The sequence below is a fragment of the Ischnura elegans genome, chromosome 7 (genome assembly GCF_921293095.1).
Source record: "Ischnura elegans chromosome 7, ioIscEleg1.1, whole genome shotgun sequence".
NCBI lineage: Eukaryota > Metazoa > Arthropoda > Insecta > Odonata > Coenagrionidae > Ischnura > Ischnura elegans.
This window is the reverse complement of record NC_060252.1, coordinates 81754863-81768056: the sequence shown is the minus strand read 5'-3', so window position 1 is coordinate 81768056 and position 13194 is coordinate 81754863. Positions and strand designations below refer to the sequence as shown.

Here is a 13194-nt window from a genome sequence, read left to right as displayed (position 1 = left end):
TGGCGTTTCATTCTAGAAGTTTATAGGCGTTTTGGCGAATTTTACAGCCTTTTAGATCAACCTTGGGAAGTAACTCCTCCTTGGCGAACACTCTCGCGTTTTCAAAATCGATGTCATGTCTGGATGAGGCCCATGCAAGCTCGGTAATTGTTGAAGGAAGTCCTTCATCTTCATGATCCTCCGGTCAGTGGCGTAGCCAGGGGGGGGGGGGGGAATCCGGGGTTCCATACCCTCCCCCCCGAAATATAAAAACTCAATCATAAAAGAAAAAATATTGAAAAATAATGAATTTACAAAATATATCTTTAACAAATTAAGTTTTTTCGATTCTGAAAAGTGTTAAAATTAGTTCAAAACAATCTGCTTAGCACCCAGTTTTTCAAAAGTTTTCCTCCTGGTTTTGGACCCCACCCCCCTGAATGAAATTCCTGGCTATGCCAATGCCTCCAGTGTTCTTCCAATCTTTGTTTGAAACAACAACCTGTTTGAACGTAGGTTTTCGCAGCGAGGGGCATCGTTGATAATGGCTTCCGGGTGCAGCTGCGTGTTGCGCTTTATCGTGCAAGCTTTCGCGACCGTTATAGGACGCATCATCAGGCGATGAATGAAATTACGGAATTCGGTGGTCAATTAATATACTCGTCCACCTCCCCCATCCACCGGAGTAGTGGGGGAGGGGGGCGGAGTTGACGTCAGCAGAACTCTCACCCCTGTCCTTGAGCGACGAGCGGACTCTTCTTGTCTAGCGAATAACCTTGTTGGTAACAAATTCGTCGTCTTCTCTTTCGGAAAATCGTTTTCCACGTCTGGCTGAGTTTAACGCCGTCCACTCTGTTGAAATTTTGGGGGCATTTTTCAATTTCAATAGCCTCCCGAATTAGTCGTCGATGATAAAATTTTCCTGGGCTAAAACCTGCGTCTCGTCGATTAAAATTCGATGTCCATCTTCTGAGTAGGCATGCTCCGCTATCGCCGATTTCTCCGTGTCACGATGTAATATCGCACGGCTGTGTTCTTTGAGACGAGAAGTCACGGAGCGCCCTGTCTGCCCGACGTAAGATTTCCCGCATGAGCACGGGATTCTATAAACGCCTTCCACGTTGAGGGGATGTAGTCGGTCCTTTGCAGATGGAAACAAGTCGCTCATCTTCTTTAATGCTCTGTGGCGCGTCATGATGCCTGCTTTTCTCAGCACACGCGAAATTCTCTCAGACGTTCCAGCGACGTATGGGATGGTGGCATAGGCCACTGGCTTGTTTTTCTCTCTTCTCTCCGCGCAATCTTCAGGTAGGCGTTTATTCGGAATTCTTGCCTGGCGATGGATGAAGGCTTCCGAATATCCATTCTGTCTGAAGGTTTCTTTCACGCGATCCTCTTCTTTCTTCAGAGCGCCATCGTCAGAAACCACTCTAGCCCTATGAAGGAGTGTTTTCATGACCGATGCTTTCTGTTGAGGATGATGGTGGGAGTGCGCGTGGAGGTAACGGTCCGTGTGTGTTGCTTTCCTGTACACCGCGTGTCTCAGCGATCCGTTCATGCCTCTCTGCACCAGTACGTCTAAAAAGGGTAGTTCTCCATTCATCTCTATCTCCATGGTGAATTGGATGGATGGGTGGATGCTGTTCAGATGATCGGCGAATTCTTTTAGCGTGTCTTTTCCATGTGGCCATATGACAAATGTGTCGTCGACATATCTAATCCAGCAAGATGGTCGAAGCTTGCTCGAGGCCAAGGCGTCTTCTTCAAAATGCTCCATGTATAAGTTGGCACCAACAGGCGAGAGGGGGCTCCCCATAGCTGCTCCATCCTTTTGTTTGTAAAATTCTCCGTCCCAAAGAAAGTAGTTGCTCCTCAGGCAGAAATCCGCGAGTTTCGGAAAATCCGTCGGAAGCCCGAATTTGGTGAGCCTTTTTATGATGTCAACAGACTCTTTTATGGGAACCTTTGTGAAAAGTGAAACAACGTCGAAACTGACGAGGATGTCATTGTCAGCGATTCTCAGTTGTTTCAGAACTTCGATGAATTCTTTCGAATTCTTCACGCAGGATCCCGTTTGTCCGATGAAGGGTTGGAGGTGGTTGGCGAGATAGCGTGCCAATGCGTAGGTTGGTGACCCAATGCAGCTGACGATAGGACGAAGCGGAACTCCTTCTTTATGAATCTTCGGCAGCCCGTAGAGACGAGGAGGTCTGGCGGACGAAGGCAAAATTTGAAATTGTTCTTCGTTAGAAATGGAAGAGCGCTTAATTAGCTCCCTTACTTCTCGTTCAATTTTAGCAGTCGGGTCCTTCTTCAATTTTTCGTACGTCGGAAGAAAAATTTTATCATCGACGACTAATTCGGGAGGCTATTGAAATTGAAAAATGCCCCCAAAATTTCAACAGAGTGGACGGCGTTAAACTCAGCCAGACGTGGAAAACGATTTTCCGAAAGAGAAGACGACGAATTTGTTACCAACAAGGTTATTCGCTAGACAAGAAGAGTCCGCTCGTCGCTCAAGGACAGGGGTGAGAGTTCTGCTGACGTCAACTCCGCCCCCCTCCCCCACTACTCCGGTGGATGGGGGAGGTGGACGAGTATATTAATTGACCACCGAATTCCGTAATTTCATTCATCGCCTGATGATGCGTCCTGCAACGGTCGCGAAAGCTTGCACGACAAAGCGCAACACGCAGCAGCACCCGGAAGCCATTATCAACAACAACCTGTTTGACCAACATAGGATTCGCAGCAGCAGCATTTAATTATGTATTGTGTACTAATTTGGCCTTTGTATTTTTGGAATAGATCACTTTTTTGGTCAAACTCTAGTAGATCGTGAGTTCATATTTTTTAAAAGTATTCCTGCTATCATCTGCGATTGAGGGTCAGAACTAGAAGCACTAGAAGTATTGTTAGGGCGGTAAAGATAAATTTGCCACCGCCCCTTCCCTAATCCCCCCTCGCTCCCTAACCACCCAATGACTAAAATAAAATACATTTGTAAGCCATTTTTTTTAGATACATTAGTTGAAATTACACACCGTATGTTTGCCATAAAGGGGTTTTATTGGGAAATTCCATTTGTGACGGAACTACCTTCAGAGAAAACCATGCAATTTTTAATAAAATTGTAAAAAAACAAAAAATTGCAAAACTTCTGAGCATGATCAAAAAACATTTATGAAGCTGATGTTCATATACAGAAGCAAAATTAATTATCAAAATGCCTTCTAAATATGTCCAAAATTAACTTGTGACGGAATTACAGCCAGATCAACCTCCTAAGCGTAATGATATCAAACATTTTCAAAACTCTGTGGAACGAAGTATAATTTGAAAACTTTTAATAAGGCTCTGATCAATGTTTCAAATACTGATTTCATTAGGCTTCCTCTGATTATTTTGGGTAATTCTGGAGGGTAATACTGGAGTAGCAAGTTGGGTAATACTGGAGGTGAAAGCAACAAGAGGTAGTCAACTATGGACAAAAAAAGTAAATAAAAATGGCTCATAGAATAAAGCATTATATTAGTGAGGTTGTGGGACTATCAGAACTGGAAACAATCATCTTTATCTACATACTACCCCGCAAGCCACCCCACTAGGTGCATGGCAAGGGGTGTTCGGACACTCACCCTTATCAAAAAAGAAAAGAAAAGGAAATTCACTTGCAGAGTGGAGACATGAAGAATGGATTTGTAATAGGGAACAATGTATATAAATCAGGTAATCAACAAGGTTGACAAAGAGGGAGGTAGAAGAATGTATGAGGAGAGTGTATAGACATAAATTTGTATTATGCGTATGAGGTTGAGGAGAGGCTTGGTAAGATGAAAAGAGGCATGGAAAATACCAAAAATAATAATTAAATTCAGAGGTAAATTGTTCAACATTCAACAGATTCAGGCGTTATATGGTGGAAGTTTGACATATTTAAATAAAAGATAATAGCACTTTTCCACAACATTTTAATGTGCGCAACGCATATCGGCTCAAAGAGCCATCATCTGGTACAAGACACTGTTTTACACATAAACATCACCTTTATACCTTTGAGAAAGGGGTAGGTGAGGATTTCGCATGTTTGAAGAAAGGGTGGGAAACAGGAAAATAGAGTGGAGACAGTGAGAAAAGATACAACTGAAGAGATATGGGAAACACAAGATGGAAGGACGACTCTAGGCATAACTGTAGAATAATCACAGGTGGGAAGAACCACAGAAAACCGGGATGGCCCGGGGGAGGGGGGGGGGAGGGGAAGGGGGTACACAGTAAAAAGAGATCATTAGGAATGGATACGTGGGAGTAAGTAGCGAAGCAGGAAAGAGCAGGGGAGAAGAAATAAGAGGAGTAAATTGTTTTGTACAGGAGATACATATATGAACAGTCTTTGATGAAGCAGTAAAGTCATTCTCCTACACAGTCTATAATGGATTCATCAAAGCATATCTAAAATGGTAGATCATAATGAAAATGCTTGTTTTAATATACATCTGTTGTATTCAATTCATTTAGAATAGTTTGATCCAAGTGTCTTCATTCCAAGTTTCTAAAATCTAAACGTAAAAATTTTAGAACTATTAAAATCAGCTAGTTAGTTTAATACAACGAGTTACAATTATTGCATCAAAACGCCATTGATATCACAGACATTAAGCACACAACCTGAATAAAATGAAGCTTTGCCACCAAAATTCATATTTTGGAAGCATATCATAAAATAATTCAACACACAGAAATAAAATACATACGAGCATAGTTTTGATCACATTTATAAGTTAGAAATAAATTATTTTGACCTAAGATACAATTTTCAATGGCAATGCAACATAATTATCAAGTCTGTTAAAAAAGCAGAACTTCAAACCATATGCATTCCATTATGAATGTGTTAAGTGCCAACAATGACACATGAAAATCCTGAACAGCTTTTTACTCCTCAATCAAAGATTAAATCTTACTCACAAGAAAAAGATCTTCAATTTCTACAATACCTGAGAAACAACTTACATGTTGAAAAATACATTATTTAGTTATATTCACAAAAAATGACAGGTTTTGCACAATAGTTCCCAGCTAAAAGATGCACACATTCAATTAATGACATCATTCAAAAAGGAATAATTTTCATGATATAATAAAGTAAAAATATACTCACAACAGTTTATAACAACATGTTTACTGTTCTTTTAGTTTGGAATAATAACCTGCAAAATCCTTTATCACTTCAACATCGGAGGTATTTAAAGTTTCTCCACACATTGGACAAGCTCCTTCCTCTTTTAATATCCTAGAAATAAACACAGGCATCACTAAATAACTCACACCCATTATTCTGTAACATGTAATCCAAAAAAAGCATTTCATTTGAGGATTAAATAGTGGAGGATAACTGTAAAATTATTATAATCAAGTATTTCCCTGAAATTCAAGGTAATTTCATGAATGAACTGAGTAGATATAAAATTGGATGAGTACATATTGAAAAGGTCAGAGCCAGTAAGGATCCATTTATGCTCCAAGAAGTGTCTTTTCTGAAGAGTTTGTGCCTTTCAACAAAAGCCTTTCCTGAATGATGATGATGTGGAGTTGATTAGGGGCACAGCTATCAATTAAGACTGGGGGGGTTTAGGGGCAACTAACACCGGGGTGTGTGGGGGTATGGTATACCCACCAGGATAAGCGGTGGGTGCGAGATTAATAAATTGTGGAATTTTAAAGATAAATGGTTCAAAATGGTGAGTTATACGGCTTTCTGAGGGATATTTTATTCATCCTTACACTATTCTATTAATAATATTAATCCAATTAAGTAAAATGGATTAAACTTAAAAATTTCTCTGAACTCTGGCGGTTTCTCTGAACTCTGGTTTATTCCACAAAAGCCTCCCTCGATGTGCCACTGGAGTTGATAGTACATATTACCTCCCTCCAGCTCTGCTTAGGAGCTTTCATCTCAAATTTATACGGCTTTCTGAGGGATATATTTCTTCAGAAACAATGCAAATAATGCTCCAAATATGTGACAGGGTTATTGACAGAGGAGGATAAATATTAATGAAATACTTACAAAAGGTATAAAAATCCTCATAGCATTTGCACTGAAGTTGTCTAATTTAGTACATATACATTAATCTTTACACAAAAAACTTGAGGGTAAAAAGTGAAAACAATTTCCAGTATTTGGACTGATACTAGAAACTGCCCATACCAATATTTATGGTGATATATTTGCAATTCAATTACCAAATTTGCAATTCAAAAGTCAAAATCAAAGATGACCATGATGCATTAAAAAATTCTGTGTAAAAGAAATTATCCTGAGCCGCAAGCTTCTGGAATATGCAAATCCTGATGCAAATATGAGCGAGGGTAGTTTTTGGTCGACCTTCACGTGGTTTATCTCTGAGGCTAGAGCATCCTCGCTAAAACTCTGCATACCAGCGATAAATGGTTGTCTTTGATGGTGCTTCTTCGCCAAAAACAACAAAAAGTTCAGTAACCCATTCTTGCTGGGTGAGGCTTCGTGGAAAGTTATAGAAAATTATGGCGCGGCAGTGTTCATGACTTAATTCCATCTCGTACAGTGACTTGGGAACTTTGACATGCAACCGTTTTAAAACTATAAGGCCAATCTTAATGAAACTTTGGAAGGGCATTAATCAACTTAAAAAGTTGTTTATAAACACCATTTATAGTTGCTAGGTGATAAGGAACGTTCTATTCCCGACACTTAAAAGGCTACCCTCGTAAGGACATAGTTCATGAAAAACTAAATTGAAATTCATGTATACATGATACAAATTGCATGATTACAGAAACTTCTATATTCTACCTCAAATTATGGGTAAAGTGGCCCTTCACCTTGTGAGCTGCCTCTGATTGGAATTCACATACCTGAGGGCTTCATTTTGATGGACAAAAATGACACCGTGTTGAAAACATTAAAATATGGAAGAGTCAGAATTTTTTGGATCATGTTGAGCAACTCAATATACTACCCATGGCCACTACCTATGGATAGTAAAATATGAATAAAGCCAATGTCAGTGGGATCGAAGAGGTACAAACTCCCATTTTTCTTGTACATACAAATTTTTGGGTTCTCCTCAGCAGTAAGTACACACCATAAAAATGAACCAACCAAGCCTTAGGCATTAAAACTTTCTCGAAATGGCCTCGATATCTACCTATGGTGAAAATAGTTTATAACTACAAAAGAAATATAAAAAAGATTTACTTACTCAATTAGTTCTGAATAAAGTCCGGGAAATTCACAGTGAGGGCAGACAGTGAAATCATCTTTCACAATATGACGACCCTAAAAATAGAATTTATGTTTTACATTATTATTATTAAAAGTCTAAGTTCTAGAGATTGGGACGAGTCAGATTTCACAGAACGGCTATGGATGGGGTGCAATTCATGGAGATAAATTGGGTTTAGGCCCCAACTATGCATTCATATTATAATGATTAAAGTATGTTCCCAACTTTTTGTTATTGTTTATACTTTTTAAAGTTACTAATATGCATTCCTTCAATATTTTGGAACTCACAAGGAACATTAACGGAGTGTAACGCCCACTTTTGCTTCAAACTTTGCACATTTGTAGATTAATGCAAAAAAATGAAATGTGTGAAATTTCCCGTGCCCTCGTGACCTGTGAGTCGAGATATCAGCGATCAAAGATGCCCGATTCGTCAATTCGCCGCCCGTCAGGGGGAAGGCATGCCGGCAATTGGCCCACTCCTCGCCGGGCTCGACCCAGCCGCCCGGTGAGCGGCCAGCGATGCGATGCGAGCTATATTTCGTCTACGGCGGAGTCTCACGCCCCGGCGAATCGCTCTTTTGTTTTCTGTTAGTCTTTCTGTATTTCCGATTTTACCTGATCCTTATGGAGCATCGGATTGATGGGAAAATTGCTCTGCATTTAGTTATAATATGTATATAGCAACACTTTGAAACGCGGAAACTTCGGAATGATACTATAACCCGGAGTAATTCGCGATAAGAATTTATGCTTCATCTTTCTGCCCGTAAATGCGCAAAGGAAACGAGATAGGGGGCATGTTTCTTTCAAACTTTTAAGGGGAAACCCAAAATAAGCAACAAATGGAATACGTCAACAGCCTAGGCCTCTCGGAGACGAGACGGGAAAAACCCCATCCGTATGAATGGACGGGGTCCCTTGCCCTTTGGTGGGAGGTCGGCAAATCTATTGTATTTCTAAAGGGCGTACGTAGATTCGTAGATTTTTCGCTTCTGGAAATGGCTGCATCCTCGACCATTTCAGGTACTGTCATAAAATAACCCAAACATTTCCCGTCTCCTCGAACAAAATATAAACACTAGTAGAGATGGAAAACAGCGAGGAATTGGAATTTTGTCAGTTCTACTTCATCTTTTGGTTTGTTCAGAAGCATACGGTTATCTCCAGCACTCTCTCTGCTCTTGTATTGTGGATTGAGCAAAAACGATCTGATTGCTGTTTTTAATAGTATAATATAGCTTTCAACATCGTTCGGGTAATTATAATGGCTGAGGTGATAAACCCATTGAACGTTTTGAGGTTGATGAGAAGTAAATTTTTGGATACTCTCTCTTTTTCGGAGACCACTGTGGAAGAAATTGATCTGGTGGAAAAGCTCACAGGTAAGTGTTTTATGATAATTAAACGATGAAATTATTATGCTAACAGTCAGTTACTTGCTTCTCTAATTTATTTATAATTATATTGTGTAGTAAAAATATGTTATATAAATATATGTGTTGCAGCGATATTAAAATCCTGTGCAGAAGATGGTGAATACGATTGGGAGGTCGAAGATGATCTTGTATTTGACGATGACAATGAGAGGAATGAGGAAACTGTGGAGGGGTTTGAAGAAAGTAGCAGTGATTCGGAGAGGGATGAGGATATTTCTCCAACATCTCCTTCTTCTTCAACATAATACGATGTTTCCCCTATGAAGAAACCGAGATCAGAACCATCAATGCTAAAAAAAAATGGCAGTTGACTTTTGGAAGTCAGGGAAAAAGGGCAACTTGCGACTAGAGACAGTTCGGCACAACTTCCGCTTCGTAACTAGCCGAACTCAACTTCATCGATATGAGAGGTAGATAATAGAAAGCGGAGCCTTAAATGAAAAGTATAAATCTATCCGGGAAGCTCTTCTCACCCGCTTCAAGACCGCCAAAGAGAATAATATAGTTATAAATGACCGAGATTTGCGGAGGTGGGCAATTGAGGAAAATAGTCAACTGGATACCCCAATCACAAACTTTAAATGCACTCCTCCGTGGCTTTGGAAGTGGAAGAAGCATAACAACATTGTTTCTCGCAAGGTTACGCGAGTTGTTTCCAAGAAGCATTCCTTGGAACAACAGAGTGTTTCTGAAAAGGCCAGAGAGTTCGTGACGGAGGTTAAGGATTTAATTAGTAATATTGCAAATGGTAGTGTGCAAGTTTTAAATACTGACCAGAGTGGTTTTAAAAAGGAAATGCATTCCGGGCGCACTCTGGAATTTCGAGGGGTGAAAGTGGTGGAATCAGTGGCCCAGAGTTTACATGCAACCACTCATTCTTACACTATTCAACCGACTATTTCAATGGATGGTGAGCTCCTCTTCCCTCTACTTATCTGCTTGCAAGAGAAGGATGGCAAATTCCCCGCACGCGCGGACATTTTTCAAGCCGCCAATGTTCATTGCGTTGCATCAACTTCAGGATTGTTAACCAAAAACATTTTGATGGAAGAGTATTTCGGGCAGGTTCTTTCCCCAGCAATACGTAATGAATTTATGTATGAATATGTAATTATATGTATTTATGAATGAATTATTACTATGTATATATCTTTGTGAAAATTAACAGTATGGAAATAAACATGTTTGAACTGAACTGAACAATCAAAAAAATTCGTAAATCTATAATCCTCTCACGTTACGGCCATTGGAACTCTCTTGGGCCTTGACCGTCCCGAGGATATTCCATGGGGAGCTCGGTGCACCGGAATGCAGAGTCATTAGTCTGAACGTATCAGTCAATTAGGTGAGTTTTGGTTGTCCATTCCCCATACAATAGATTTGCCGACCTCCCACCATAGGGCAAGGAACCCCGTCCATTCATACGGATGGGGTTTTTCCCGTCTCGTCTCCGAGAGGCCTAGGCTGTTGACGTATTTCATGTGTTGCTTATTTTGGGTTTCCTCTTAAAAGTTTGAAAGAAACATGCCCCCTATCTCGTTTCCTTTGTGCATTTACGGGCAGAAAGATGAAGCATAAATTCTTATCGCGAATTACTCCGGGTTATAGTATCATTCCGAAGTTTCCGCGTTTCAAAGTGTTGCTATATATTATAACTAAATGCAGAGCAATTTTCCCATCAATCCGATGCTCCATAAGGATCAGGTAAAATCGGAAATACAGAAAGACTAACAGAAAACAAAAGAGCGATTCGCCGGGGCGTGAGACTCCGCCGTAGACGAAATATAGCTCGCATCGCATCGCTGGCCGCTCACCGGGCGGCTGGGTCGAGCCCGGCGAGGAGTGGGCCAATTGCCGGCATGCCTTCCCCCTGACGGGCGGCGAATTGACGAATCGGGCATCTTTGATTGCTGATATCTCGACTCACAGGTCACGAGGGCACGGGAAATTTCACACATTTCATTTTTTTGCATTAATCTACAAATGTGCAAAGTTTGAAGCAAAAGTGGGCGTTATACTCCGTTAATGTTCCTTGTCAGATAAGAGGCGTTGAGAAGTGAGCCCAACACCTCTAGCTCCTTCCATTCCCATCATAGCGGATACAGAAAAAACTCAAGGGGGGGCACAAAAGATATCTTGAGCAACGTTTACTTTTATCATAATAAAATAATGATTAAGTCACATGCGAAGTTGAAGAAAATTTAATTTAAACTAATTATACACATATGCACGACAATTCCATCGTACGATATAAAAAGTTACAATTGTGATTATGCAAAGTTCAGCAATGCAGGTGGCACCGCAAGGGGGCGGGGTACCCCCTGCACTCTTCTATATATCCGCCACTGATTCCCATCAACTCTACCCAAATAAGATTTTTTAAAAATACATTACCAAATAAATCAGCAACCATTATCATATATACAATGGAAGGTCTGTTTAAAGAGTGCTAATAATCCATGGCTACATCAGGCACTCATTGTATTCAAAGGTGAAATATGAAGCCCCTCAATTCCTATATTGACAATTAATTACCGCTTTTATTTAATATCAGTGCTAATTCACAGAGGAGTAAGATATATGTTTGCCTTAACTTGCATATATGTAAATAAAATTTAAAATGAAATATCTCAAAACAATACAGTAAACTCTCGTTATTACGAACAACCTTATTGCAAAGTTCTCGTTATTAAGAAACAAATCTTTGGTCTCCATGAAACGGCCTATCCAATCTATGGTAAAAGAAATGTTATTACGAAATTATGAACCTCAGTCCTGGTCCAGCCGGCTACTTTATAGCTACTATTACTAAAAGAACTTTATTACGAAGTTTCATGAATAAGCAACGGCATTTAGGTGGATATACAATATGCTACGATACAACCATTGTGCAACTTTTAAGTTCTCCTCGTCCAATGTGTGCAGAAGCATCAATTATGGCTCTTTCTTCAGTAGGAGATACTTCAGTATGCACGCAACATCATATAATAAGTTTCATTTCTGAGGATTCATGGTGACCCACACATTACCGCTCATAAAAAGGACGTACAGTTAGTCCTCTTCCTACACACATTGGATTAACAAACTTTCAGATATATGAATGCACGAAAAATTCAAGCATACCCAAAATTTCAAAATTTGGCACCTTTCGATTAGGCAGATGCGATGCGGTGTGGTGTAAAGGAACTCCCACTTTGGGCATAATCTGAACAAAGTATCACTTAATGTGATGTGAATTTAGGAACTGTTCAGTGTTTCACCTGCTCTTCCTTACCATGGACAGCGACTTTTTTGGCTCTGGCAGCATCGCACACCCAGCTAGATCAGTTTGTCACAATATTGAGTTCATGTACAATTGTAATGCAGTGTTGCATTCTGCAGGATAACCACACTTCTCGATACCTTGCATAGCTTTTTGAACTTAAGATTCCTAAAAGAAACGTTCATAAGAACTTCGTTATTACGAACATCCGGTTTTTCGGTCCCGTGAACTTCGTAATAACGAGAGTCTACTGTATAAGCAATTATCCACGCATGGCTTTGTGATGCACAATGTGTAGCAATGTGATCACAGATCTCAGATTGTCCAGGATTGGTAAGATAAGTCGAATCACTGAGCAAGAGCAGAACCATATTTCAGACATTGCGTCAAACAGTCGCATCACTCTACGAGAAGCAGTCATATATGGATGGTTTCATGAATGTGCAGTGCAATTGGAAACATTAAACACAGAGCTCTCACGAAGGCAAGTAATGCACCATCATACCATAGCGCATCAAAAGTACATTAAGCTTACAATAATTTCATAGGCAAGGTTACCCTTGCTCAATGCCATCAGTCAATGCTGCTGAACTTATATCATTTGTTGCTCAATATAACATGATTCTTGCTGTACACTATACTCACTAAAACAAGCTTCCACAGTATTCATGCATAGACAAGCACTGGGGCTGCATTCACATTAAACAAAATTCTCAACCTAATAATTGAAACTTAGCAAGGCAGACGATTATGACTGCAGTGCATGTCCTATATATACTTACAGTTGCAATGCAGAAAGGAATCAATGCTTTGCACTGCAGACAATTCAGTTCTGTCTCTGGCAACTGGAAGGAGCAAAATGGACAGGGAGATAGAGGCTCAGGAACATCTCCAGAAATTTCCGTACCATCCCCATCACCTCTATTCTGTCTCAAGAAAGATGGCTTCCTCACAAGACCCTCAATTTTCTTCTGGTACTTGGGATCAATTTGAGATCGATATTCTGGCTTCACAAGTACGGCAGCATACTTGAATGCCGAGGATCGAAGACCAGCTCTGTGGCATTCAATCACTGTTGATGTGAGGATGGGAACCACATCTATGATCAAGAATACAAATATAACATCAGTCAAAATTCTTTATCTTTTTAATAATTTATCTGATTATGACTATAGGCCCAGCAACGATTAGGTCAGCTACACATGAAAAGAAGAACATATAGGGAAACCATTTCCAATTTT

General features: G+C 40.1%; 1 protein-coding gene across 1 annotated transcript in view; it reads right to left on the bottom strand.

Moving 5' to 3' along the window:
- Positions 1 to 4738: 4738 nt before the first annotated feature.
- LOC124162207 (WD repeat-containing protein 19) overlaps positions 4739 to 13194 on the bottom strand; it is a 72634-nt gene continuing 64178 nt past the window's right edge. The window contains exons 24-26 of the mRNA XM_046538655.1: positions 12736 to 13052; positions 7227 to 7303; positions 4739 to 5272 (exon numbers count right to left, since the gene is read on the bottom strand). Of these exons, the coding sequence (XP_046394611.1) occupies positions 5161 to 5272; positions 7227 to 7303; positions 12736 to 13052 (506 nt within the window). The 3' untranslated portion in view covers positions 4739 to 5160. The remainder of the gene's footprint in view (positions 5273 to 7226; positions 7304 to 12735; positions 13053 to 13194) is intronic.